The sequence below is a fragment of the Oncorhynchus tshawytscha genome, linkage group LG05 (assembly GCF_018296145.1).
Source record: "Oncorhynchus tshawytscha isolate Ot180627B linkage group LG05, Otsh_v2.0, whole genome shotgun sequence".
Classification (NCBI taxonomy): Eukaryota; Metazoa; Chordata; class Actinopteri; order Salmoniformes; family Salmonidae; genus Oncorhynchus; species Oncorhynchus tshawytscha.
The window spans coordinates 50,616,061-50,627,991 of record NC_056433.1 but is presented as its reverse complement, the minus strand read 5'-3'; the positions used below and the strand labels follow the sequence as shown (position 1 = coordinate 50,627,991).

The 11,931-nt window shown below is 43.4% G+C and overlaps 1 protein-coding gene across 1 annotated transcript; it reads right to left on the bottom strand.

Moving 5' to 3' along the window:
- Positions 1 to 4,650: 4,650 nt before the first annotated feature.
- LOC112250771 (sphingosine 1-phosphate receptor 4) lies at positions 4,651 to 9,389 on the bottom strand. Its single transcript, XM_024421185.2, has 2 exons — positions 8,738 to 9,389; positions 4,651 to 7,926 (listed from the first exon to the last, which is right to left on the bottom strand). The coding sequence occupies exon 2, from the start codon at positions 7,776 to 7,778 to the stop codon at positions 6,579 to 6,581; it is 1,200 nt and encodes a 399-aa protein (XP_024276953.1). The 5' UTR covers positions 7,779 to 7,926; positions 8,738 to 9,389; the 3' UTR covers positions 4,651 to 6,578.
- Positions 9,390 to 11,931: the final 2,542 nt, after the last annotated feature.

Below are 11,931 nucleotides of genomic sequence, written 5' to 3'. Positions count from 1 at the left end.
CTGCCACACTGTGGGAGTCCTGCCGAAGCTGGAGGGCTGAAGTTCAAAGATGAGAGCACACTGAGCTAGAAACGCCTGATAGATGCCCGGCTCTCCATTAAAGCGTTCCGGGGAGGTAAGCGGGGCTCCTGGGAAGGCAGAGTGACCAGTGAGGGTGTGTTGTTAACAGCTGAGTTACTGAGGGACAAACAGAACTGTGAGGTTCCTGGAGGGCGGTGGAGACAATCAGTAAACAGTAGTATGCCTCTCATCCAACTCACGGAATAAACATATGTTTTAATATTTGTTTATATGGTTTGTTTTAATATTAGGAATATTAAATGATTTATACTTTTACTTTTGATACTTATGTATATTTTAGCAATTACATTTACTTTGATATTTAAAACCAAATTAGTAGTATTTTACTAGATGACTAACTTTTACTTTAGTAATTTTCTTGTAAGCTATCCTTACTTTTACCCGCTGGGCATACACTGGTTGAATCAATGTTATTCCAACGCAATTGGCAACATATTGTGACGTGGATCAAAGTGGAAAATACATTTGACTTGAAAAAGTAATAAACCAGAACTCTTTTCACCTCATTTCAACCAGCATTGTAAACACTGAAATTAGGGTAAAACTTCAACTTAAACACATTGACTTGAAATTATGTTGAATTTACTCACTGAAGTGCATTACCCTTCATATACCAGTAGGAGTCAATGTTCATATTTCAATATACCTCTTTGTTTAGGATGAAAGCAAGATGTTGATTCAAACATACCATTTTACTACCAACATTGAAACAAGGTGAAATAAAATATGTCTAATAAAATATGAAATTGAACATACTTTCTACCACCCAATATACAGTGTGTTCGGAAGGTATTCAGACCCCTTGACATTTTAAAACATTTAGTTACGTTACAGCCTTATTCTAAAATGTATTCAATTGTTTTTTCCCCTCATAAATCTACGCACAATACCACATAACGACAAAGCATATTTTGCAAATGTATTACAAATAAAAACCGGAAATATCACATTTACATAAGTTTTCAGACCTTTTACTTAGTACTTTATTGAAGCAACTTTGGCAGCGATTATAGCCTTGAGTCTTCTAGGGTACGACGCTACAAGCTATGCACACCTGTATTTGGGGAGTTTTTACCCATTCTTCTGTGCAGATCCTCTCAAGCCCTGTCAGGTTTGATGGGGAGTGTCACTGCACAGCTATTTTCAGGTCTCTCCAGAGATGTTCGATCAGGCTCTGGCTGGGCCGCTCAAAGACTTTCAGAGACTTGTCCCGAAGCCACTCCTGCGTTGTCTTGGCTGTGTGCTTAGGGTTGTTGACTGGGGTGAAGGTGAATCTTCACCCCAGTCTGAGGTCCTGAGTGCTCTGGAGGAGGTTTTCATCAAGGATCTCTCTGTACTTTTCCCCGTTCATCTTTCCCTCGATCCTGACTAGTCTCCCATTTCCTGCTGCTGAAAAACAACCCCACAGTATGATTCTGCCACCTCCATTCTTCACCGTAGGGATAGTGCCAGGTTTCCTCCAGATGTGATGCTTGGCATTCAGGCCAAAGAGTTCAATCTTGGTTTCATCACACCAGAGAATCTTGCTTCTCATGGTCTGAAAGTCTTTACGTACCTTTTGGCAAACTCCAAGCGAGCTGTCATGTGCCTTTTACTGAGAAGTGGCTTCCGTCTGACCACTCTACCATAAAGGCCTGATTTGTGGAGTGCTGCAGAGATGGTTGTCCTTCTGGAGGGTTCTTCCATCTCCACAGAGGAACTCTGGAGCTCTGTCAGAATGACCATCCGGTTCTTGGTCACCTCCTTAATCAAGGCCCTTCTCCCCCGATTGCTCAGGTTGGCCAGGCAGCCAGCTCTACGAGGAACCGTTGTGGTTCCAAATGTCTTCCATTTAAGAATGATAGCGGGCGGGGGCCTCCCGAATGGCGGAGTGGTCTAAGTGCTTGCTGTGCTACTAGAGATCCTAGTTCGAGTCCAGGCTCTGTCGCTGCCGGCCGCGACCGAGAGATCCATGGGGCGGCGCACAATTGGCCCAGCGTTGTCCGGGTTACGGGAGGGATTGGCCGGCCAGGATGTCTTTGTCCCATTGCGCTCTAGCGACTCCTGTGATGGGCCGGGCGCATGCACGCTAACACGGTCGCCAGATGTACAGTGTTTCCTCCGATACATTGGTGTGGCTGTCTTCCGGGTTAACAAGCATTGTGTCAAGAAGCAGAGCGGCTTGGATGGATCGTGTTTTGGAGGAAGCGTGGCTCTCAACCTTTGCCTCTCCCGAGTCCGTACAGGAGTTGCAGCAATGGGAAAAGACTGTAACTTCCAATTGGATATAATGAAATTGGGAAGGCAAAAAATGAATGATGGAGGCAACTCTTGGGGACTTTCAATGCTGCAGCCATTTTTTTGGTAGCGTTCCCCTGGTCTGTGCCTCGACACAATCCCGTCTCGGAGATCTACGGACAATTCCTTTGACCTGATGTTTTTGCTCTGACATGTACTGTAAACTGTGGGACCTTATATAGACAGGTGTGTGCCTTTTCAAATTATGTCCAATCAATTGAATTTACCACAGGTGGACTCCAATCAAGTTGTAAAAGCATCTCAAGGATGCTCAATGGAAACAGGATGCACCTGAGGTCAATTTCGAGTCTCATAGCAAAGGGTCCGAAAAGTTTTTTATTTGTAATACATTTTCTAAATTTTCTAAACCTGTTTTCGCTTTGTGATTATGGGGTATTGTGTATAGATTGACGAGGAAAACAAATAATTTGATCAATTTTAGAAAAACATCACATATATTTTTTGGGGAAAAGGTCAAGGGGTCTGAATACTTTCCGAAGGCACTGTATAACTCAATATTAGGAAGATGTTCGACATTTTTAGTATACATGGTGTATATTTAATATGTTCTCCACTAGTGATTTGTTTTTTCATTTCCACATGGAATTTTCAGTTGAAATAAATCAATGAGGCTCTAATCTATGGATTTTACAGGACTGGGCAGGGGTGCAGCCATGGGTGGGCTTTGGAAGGCATAGGCCCAGTCACTTGGCAGCCAACCCACTAGGGAGCGGACTCTTATTGTTCCCAGCACAAGGTACACCTGTGTAATGATCATGCTGTTGAATCAACTTCTTGACATGCCCTATCTTGGCATAGGAGAAATGCTCAATTTAAAGAGATGTAAACAAATTTGTGCACACAATTTGAGAGAAATAAGCTTTTTGTGCATATGGAACATTTCTGGGATCTTCTTTTTTAGCTCATGAGACATGTGAACAACACTTTACATGTTGTGTTTATATTTTTGTTCAGTGTAGATTGATGTAACAACCTGTTGGTCAGGTTAAGTCCATGTATTTAAGTTGAAGTTTTACCCTAATTTCAATGTTTACAATGCTGGTTGAAATTAGATGAAAACAGTCAACCTGTTGGTCAGGTTAAGTCCATGTATTTAAGTTGAAGTTTTACCCTAATTTCAATGTTTACAATGCTGGTTGAAATTAGATGAAAACAGTCATTGTTGATGACTTTTCTCAAATCCAATGTATTTTCCATGTTGATTCCATGTCACAATACATTGACATATTAAGCTGAAACAATGTTGATTCAACCAGTGTGTGCCCAGTGTCCTTCCTCACCGCTGTATGACTGATCAAAATGTGCTGGGCCAATTGTGCGCCGCCCTATGGGACTCCCAATCACAGCCGGTTGTGATACAGCTTGCATTTGCACCAGGGTGTCTGCAGTGACACCTCAAGCACTGAGATGCAGTGCCTCAGGCCGCTTCGCCACACGGGGGCTGTGTTAAAATGTTCTCACCTAGTGACAAAACAAACTGCACGCACCAGAGCTCAGACAACTCAGTACATGGCTTAGGGGTAACTTCCAGTTATCTTCCCTATCTTTACATGATGTCAAAGTCTTAATGAATGAATGAAATACCTTTTAGGGGTTCCGTTTCAACTCTCACCATTGCACCACACTCACAGATCTGGGGTCACAAAACAAAGAGGTTTTCTGGACATACTGGAAATTCAGGCATGCAAAAAAAACTATGGCTCGGAGCCAGAAAATGATCTTAAAAGGAATACATTCTCTGCAAACATAGTTACTCTTGTCATTTCATATCTCACATGGAAGGAATCTGTACATTTTCTAATCCTAATGTCTGGAAATTTTGGCGACGTGTTGATATCCATTTCTATGCATGACTCATGAGGTAACCTCATCAGAAGTGAAGTAGTTCAGAGATCACTGTATACTGAATTCTATGTTTCTGTGACTATGCAAGCAGCACTGATGAAACTTGCCGTTGGAGGTGAAGCAACATCTTCACACAAGCCCATGGTAACATGTCTCCACCTTGAGGTAGATGTTGCTAATTGCTTATGGGAGTCAATGGTTCATTTCCATTTACCCAGTAGTGATCCAGTAATACAACTGGACTGAGCGTTTCCATTGCTGTGCCATCCCAGCCAAGGTTTACCTGCTTAACAGTTAATTGTCTACATCTGCTGTTTATTGAGTTTTAATATTCAAATGTAGGTTGTAATTCAGCATGTTGCTGCCACTCGTACAATGTTCTGTTGAAAAACAGTTTTAAAAAACTCTCTCTTTCCACAAGACACATGTTTTGTTAAAATATTTATTTATACATTGTCAATGTACAAAATAACAGAAATATAATCCTCTTTCAGAATAACAGCAATAGTAAAGCGTTCAACAAATGTATACTCTTAAAAACAATATTGAACAAAATAAATGTTTAACCAATTGAAAAAATGTATTTAACTACCATTCTGTACAATGTTTGCTGAGTGTACAAAACATTAGGGACGCCTTCCAAATAGTGAGTTGCTTAAAAAATCCTTCTTTAACCCGTCTCCTCCACTTCATCTACACCGATTGAAGTGGATTTAACAAGTGACATCAAAAAGGGATCATAGCTTTCACTTGGACTCACCTGGTCAGTTTTTGTCATGGAAAGAGTAGGTGTCCTTAATGTTTTGTCCACTCAGTGTATGTATAAATAATATTGCATTTTCTAAATATATCTACATATTTTTGTTGTTTTTAATTCAGTTCTATTTAAGTGGTGCAATAAAGAAAGCACCCCTTTCAATGAAAACCATCTTCACAGTAAAAGAGTATCTGTTTCAAGGCTGAAACAGTGAAACAAAAGCAGCTTCCATAGTGCATCTTTTATGATAAATCTTGAACGAGTTTGAACTCCTTTTTTAATTAAAAAAAAAATGAAACAGATTGGTGTTGCTACAGTAACAGAGAACCACAAAGATGCTCTTTCGTCAGTGTACCAGGTCCTGGGCTGATGACAATGAAGACAATGAACAAAACCAACAGCAGAGAAAACCGTTGTATGTAGACCTGGTTGTATCAAGGCCACATTTGGGTGGAGCTAGATAATGGAGGAACTGCATTCTCTGTGGTAACACAGCACACACACACACACACACACACACACACACCAGCGGCAGTTAGTGCCCTTTCAGATTTGGGAGGACAATCTTTTTCTTATGAGCTTGGCCTTATTTCTATTTCAGCATATTGGATGACTGTCATTTCATATTCCATTCATCCAGCTCAATGTAACATCGATAGGTTTAGGCTACTACATGATACAAGAATTTGCCCTATACCTACCTTGACCCACTGGGCACAAACTGGTTGAATCAACATTGTCTCAGTGTAATTAGACAATGTATATGTTACATGGAAAATACATTGGATTTGAAAAAAGTCATAAACTTTTGTTTTGAGGGTGAAATTTCAACCACAGGATAATGTCATCATAGTAACCACTTTTCAACATATACAACCCTTCTTTAAAATACAGTAAATTGAATTTGTACCTTTTGAAACAATGTCAGATCTTCAACGGAATGTCCAATATCAGGAAAAAACATGTGTCTGGGCAGCACCTCCTATTGGAGAATTGATCTACAACTATTCATTTGGTCTCCAATACAGGGTTTTAACCAAACCCAGCTTAGTTTTTATATCACCTACTACCAATGTGCTATTGTGAGTGATTATTCAGAGACCTCTCAATAACTAAATATATTCACTGTTGCTATCAAAGTAGTTCCAAAGGGTAGGTTTAACAGAGCAAAAGAAATGTAACCATACATTATAAGTCCTATATCATCAATTATACTTTTTAGGTCTATATAGCATTGCAAATTCATCAACAGCTATTAAGACTAAATCAAATGAGACTGGTAAGACTAAATCAAACTTGATTTAAATTGCATTTAAATTTGATTAGATTTAGTAATATTCTTTAACTTCGATTTTTGATGGAGATCTTCTGCTTGGATAGTTCCATCTGTGCCATTGACTTAGTCTGGCTTTAATTGCAGTATGATACAAATTAATAATTGATATTTGTATTTTTTATATTTTTACTTTTATGAAACTCCCTGAGTAGGAAGGCCCCCCACCCCTTCCTCCTCTGAGGAGCCTCCACTGACTCTCTCTCTCTCTATGTCTCTCAAACACACACACAGCTACGCCTGCCCCAGGCAGCCCATTGTGGTCTAACCGCTTGACACAGACAGGCAGGTGGTGGTGGAGCTCAGGCGGCGGCTCTTCTTGGGGGCATTGGGTGCAGGCGGGGGGCTGACAGTGAGACTCCTGATCTTATTGAAACTGTTCCTCAGGCTGCTGTGCCTGATGCTCCCGGTGCTGCTGGTCTCCTTGGACACAAAGGTGTCAGGGTGACAGAGGCCTGCCCTGAGGCAGCAGCAGCACAACAAGCCGGCAATGGCCTTCCTCAGCTCTGTGCTGCCCAGGGTGTAGATGACCGGGTTCAGGGCCGAGTTTATCACGGCCAGGGCGATGACCCAGTCGGCGCTGAAGAGCGGTGCGCACTGCCGCGACACACAGAAGAAGTCCACCAGCAGCAGGATGAACAGAGGGCCCCAGCATATGATGAACACACCCACGATGGAGATGACTGTCTTCAGCAGCCCCAGGGAGCGCTTGCGGCTGCGCTGGGAGCCCACCTTGGAGCTGCTGCGCACGTGGCTGTAGATGGCGCCATAGAGCACGCCGATAGCCAGCAGGATGAGGGAGAAGATGAGAAGGGAGAAGAGGATGTAGCTCTTGGAGTAGAGCGGCAGCAGGGTAGAGCAGCTCTCCAGGCTGCACACACAGTTCCAGCCCAGCAGGGGGAGGAAGCCGATGGCGAAGGCCACGATCCAGCACAGCGCCACCAGGCCGTAGATACGATACGTCTTCCTGGCCGACTTCTGGTGCAGCGGCTTCATCATGGTGGTGTAGCGCTCCACAGCTATCAGCAGCAGGCTGAAGATGGAGGCGGCGAGGGCCACGAACAGTACCCCCTCCCTGAACAGCCACAGAGCCGGGCTCAGTCTGAACGTCTGGCTGCCCGACATCCAGATGTTGACCACGTAGGCCGCCCCGGCCAGCAGGTCGCTCAGGGTGATGTTGGCGATGCACACGTAGACCCAGCGGCGGCTGTGGAGGATCCGGGAGAGCACAGCCACTAGGACCAGCAGGTTCTCCAGGATGATGAGGACGCTGATGAAGAGGGAGAGGACCGCTGCCGAGCTCAGGCCACCCTGGCGGGGCACGCGATGCTGCAGGCGCCCTGTGTGGTTGTAGTGCTCCAGGATCACATCAATGTTAACAGCGCTGCTGTTGGTGGTGTTGCTGGCCCAGAGGTACAGATGAGAGCAGGAGGTTGAGGAGCTCAGGGAGGACAGGGCATCCATGGCTGGGTTGTGAAGGGCTTGGCAAGTCAGAAAATGGCTGGTTCAGGTTGGACAAGGCAGGACTTGGGTGAGTGTAGAACTCCTGATGTGGGCTCAGACTCAGGCTAAAACAGTCTCTCCACCGGAGCTCTGCTGTCTCACAACCCACCTAGCAAACACAGGAAGATGTTTGATATGAAAAGATGTCTGATATGCGCTAATAAGTTCTAAGCTGTTTGTAGGGCATAAACTGCAGGTAATGAAAATAATGTGTTTTTTGGTCAAATTTCATTGTTTATAAATGTATTGTGAAAAGCTGAAAGAAATCCCCCAAAATCCCACAAATACAACAAATGTTTAGACAGTGAGATGACATTTTGTCAGTTGACTGGCATGGATTCTCATCATAAAACTGCATGCCTCCGCTAGCAGGCATTAGGGCCATTTAAACCTCTGTGGTGCTGTTTAAACCACCATGTGGTTAGTTGAGGGGAGCAGCCAGCTGCGGCCAGGAAGGGGGTTTAAATCTGCATGTGAAGCCAACATCTTTCAAAGTTTGAAAACAACTATTTCCAAATCCCTGTTAGTAGTAATGACTGAAAAACAACATCCTACTCTCCCAAAATTAACCCTAAGTATGAACTGTTTTCCACTGTGGAGTGAAATAAAAAGTACCATATTACATTTAGAACTTTTGTTCATTTTTTGATTTTATAATACAATTTCCCTTTACATTTCTAGATGTTCTTTTATGCATAATTAGTGTTGTAATTTGTTGCATGGGAGCAAAAGCATGTACATGACGGCAAATACCTTGCATATTTACGGCTACAGTTAAATTAAATGTGACAATACACCTGGCTCTCCATCCCAATCATTATCTAATTGTATCATTTCATATGAATAGGCTAACACATAAAGACAAATATTGTATCCTTTTGATTTACACAATAAACACTTGAAGAACAAATGTCACTTACTGGTGCAGCGATGCCGTTGGTAGTGATGCGGTGTGTGGACAGCCACCCCCTATGTGGGCTGGTAGTGCAGATGTGTTCCACTCTATAGAAGCGATGAGGAAGGAAGCCCTACACTCAGAAGGTTACTCACATGACACCACACCCAAAGCGACCAACACACACATGAGAAGCAAGAGGTTATTGACACTGATGGGGTGTTTCGTCACTGGCCAAAAGAAAACACACCAATTGTGAAATGCTTCAGAACGTGAATATTCATAGATGGATGCCACCCTATCAACGCGTTAATTGCTAAATAGATATAGGCTAATCCACGCTTGCATAAGGTCACCACAATGTTGTTTTTTAAATATATACATTATATATATTTCCCCCCTGTAATTTTCCACATGTCAAGGTCAGACTTAATCTCACTGATGTAAACACTTTTCCCATCCACTACTTGCACCGCTGCAATACTTGAATCCTATTGCTCAAGTAGCCCCATGATGATTACGGGAAGAGACTTTCATAATGTTTTCATGGTACATGTGTGTCGAAGTGGTTGGACTATGATGTTTTCTAGGATGTGTCACAAGAGACTTTTTCTACTAGGAGGGCATCAGGCCAGTGTTTACAGTTGAAGTCAGAAGTTTACATACACTTAGGTTGGAGTCATTAAAACTCGTTTTTCAACCACTCCACAAATTTCTTGTTAACAAACTATAGTTTTGGCAGGTCGGTTGGGACATCTACATGACACAAGTCATTTTTCCAAACAATTGTTTACAGCCAGATTATTTGACTTACAACTCACTGTATCACAATTCCAGTGGGTCAGAAGTTTACATAACCTAAGTTGACTGTGCCTTTAACCAGCTTGGATAATTCCAAGAAAATGTCATGGCTTTAGAAGCTTCTGATAGGCTAATTGACATAATTTGAGTCAATTGGAGGTGTACCTGTGGATGTATTGTATTTCAAGGCCTACCTTCAAACTCAGTGCCTCTTTGCTTGACATCATGTGAAAATCAAAAGAAATCAGCCAAGATCTCAGAAAAATTATTGTAGACCTCCACAAGTCTGTTTCATCCTTGGGAGCAATTTCTAAACGCCTGAAGGTACCACGTTCATCTGTACAAACAATAGTACGCAAGTATAAATACCACTGGACCACGCAGCTGTCATACCGCTCAGGAAGGAGACAATTTCTATCTCCTAGAGATGAATGTACTTTGGTGCGAAAAGTGCAAATATATCCCAGAACAACAGCAAAGGACCTTGTGAAGATGCTGGAGGAATCAGGCACAAAATTATCTATATCCACAGTAAAACAAGTCCTATATCGACATAACCTGAAAGGGCGCTCAGCAAGGAAGAAGCCACTGCTCCAAAACCGCCATTAAAAAAGCCAGACTACGGTTCTCAACTGCCCATGGGGACAAAGATGGTACTTTTTTGAGAAATGTCCTCTGGTCTGATGAAACAAAAATAGAAACTGTTTGGCCATAATAACCATCATTATGTTTGGAGGAAAAATTGGGAGGCTTGCAAGCCTAAGAACACCATCCCAACCGTGAAGCACGGGGGTGGCAGCATCATGTTGTGGGGGTGATTTGCTGCAGGAGGGACTGGTGCACTTCACAAAATAGATGGCATCATGAGGTAGGAAAATTCTGTGGATATATTGAAGCAAATTCTCAAGACATCCGTCAGGAAGTTAAAGCTTGGTCGCAAATGGGTCTTCCAAATGGACAATGACCCCAAGCATGTGCTGTGACATAATGGCTAAAGGACAACAAAGTCAAATCAAATTTATTTATATAGCCCTTCATACATCAGCTAATATCTCAAAGTGCTGTATAGAAACCCAGCCTAAAACCCCAAACATCAAGCAATGCAGGTGTAGAAGCACGGTGGCTAGGAAAAACTCCCTAGAAAGGCCAAAACCTAGGAAGAAACCTAGAGAGGAACCAGGCTATGTGGGGTGGCCAGTCCTCTTCTGGCTGTGCCGGGTGGAGAATTATAACAGAACATGGCCAAGATGTTCAAATGTTCATAAATGACCAGCATGGTCAAATAATAATAATTACAGGCAGAACAATTGAAACTGGAGCAGCAGCACGGCCAGGTGGACTGGAGACAGCAAGGAGTCATCATGTCAGGTAGTCCTGAGGCATGGTCCTAGGGCTCAGGTCCTCCGAGAGAGAGAAAGAAAGAGAGAAAGAGAGAATTAGAGAGAGCATACTTAAATTCACACAGGACACCAGATAGGACAGGAGAAGTACTCCAGATATAACAAACTGACCCTAGCCCCCGACACATAAACTACTGCATAAATACTGGAGGCTGAGACAGGAGGGGTCAGGAGACACTGTGGCCCCATCCGAGGACACCCCCGGACAGGGCCAAACAGGAAGGATATAACTCCACCCACTTTGCCAAAGCACAGCCCCCACACCACTAGAGGGATATCTTCAACCACCAACTTACCATCCTGAGACAAGGCTGAGTATAGCCCACAAAGATCTCTGCCACGGCACATCAGTGACTCAACTCACTCAAGTGACGCACCCCTCCTAGGGACGGTATGAAAGAGCCCTAGTAAGCCAGTGACTCAGCCCCTGTAATAGGGTTAGAGGCAGAGAATCCCAGTGGAAAGAGGGGAACCGGCCAGGCAGAGACAGCAAGGGCGGTTCGTTGCTCCAGAGCCTTTCCGTTCACCTTCACACTCCTGGGCCAGACTACACTCAATCATAGGACCCACTGAAGAGATGAGTCTTCAGTAAAGACTTAAAGGTTGAGACAGAGTTTGCTTCTCTCACATGGGTAGGCAGACCATTCCATAAAAATGGAGCTCTATAGGAGAAAGCCCTGCCTCCAGCTGTTTGCTTAGAAATTCTAGGGACAATTAGGAGGCCTGCGTCTTGTGACCGTAGCGTACGTGTAGGTATGTACGGCAGGACCAAATCAGAGAGATAGGTAGGAGCAAGCCCATGTAATGCTTTCTAGGTTAGCAGTAAAACCTTGAAATCAGCCCTTGCCTTGACAGGAAGCCAGTGTAGGGTGGCTAGCACTGGAGTAATATGATCAAATGTTTTGGTTCTAGTCAGGATTCTAGCAGCCGTATTTAGCACTAACTGAAGTTTATTTAGTGCTTTATCCGGGTAGCCGGAAAGTAGAGCATTGCAGTAGTCTAACCTAGAAGTGACAAA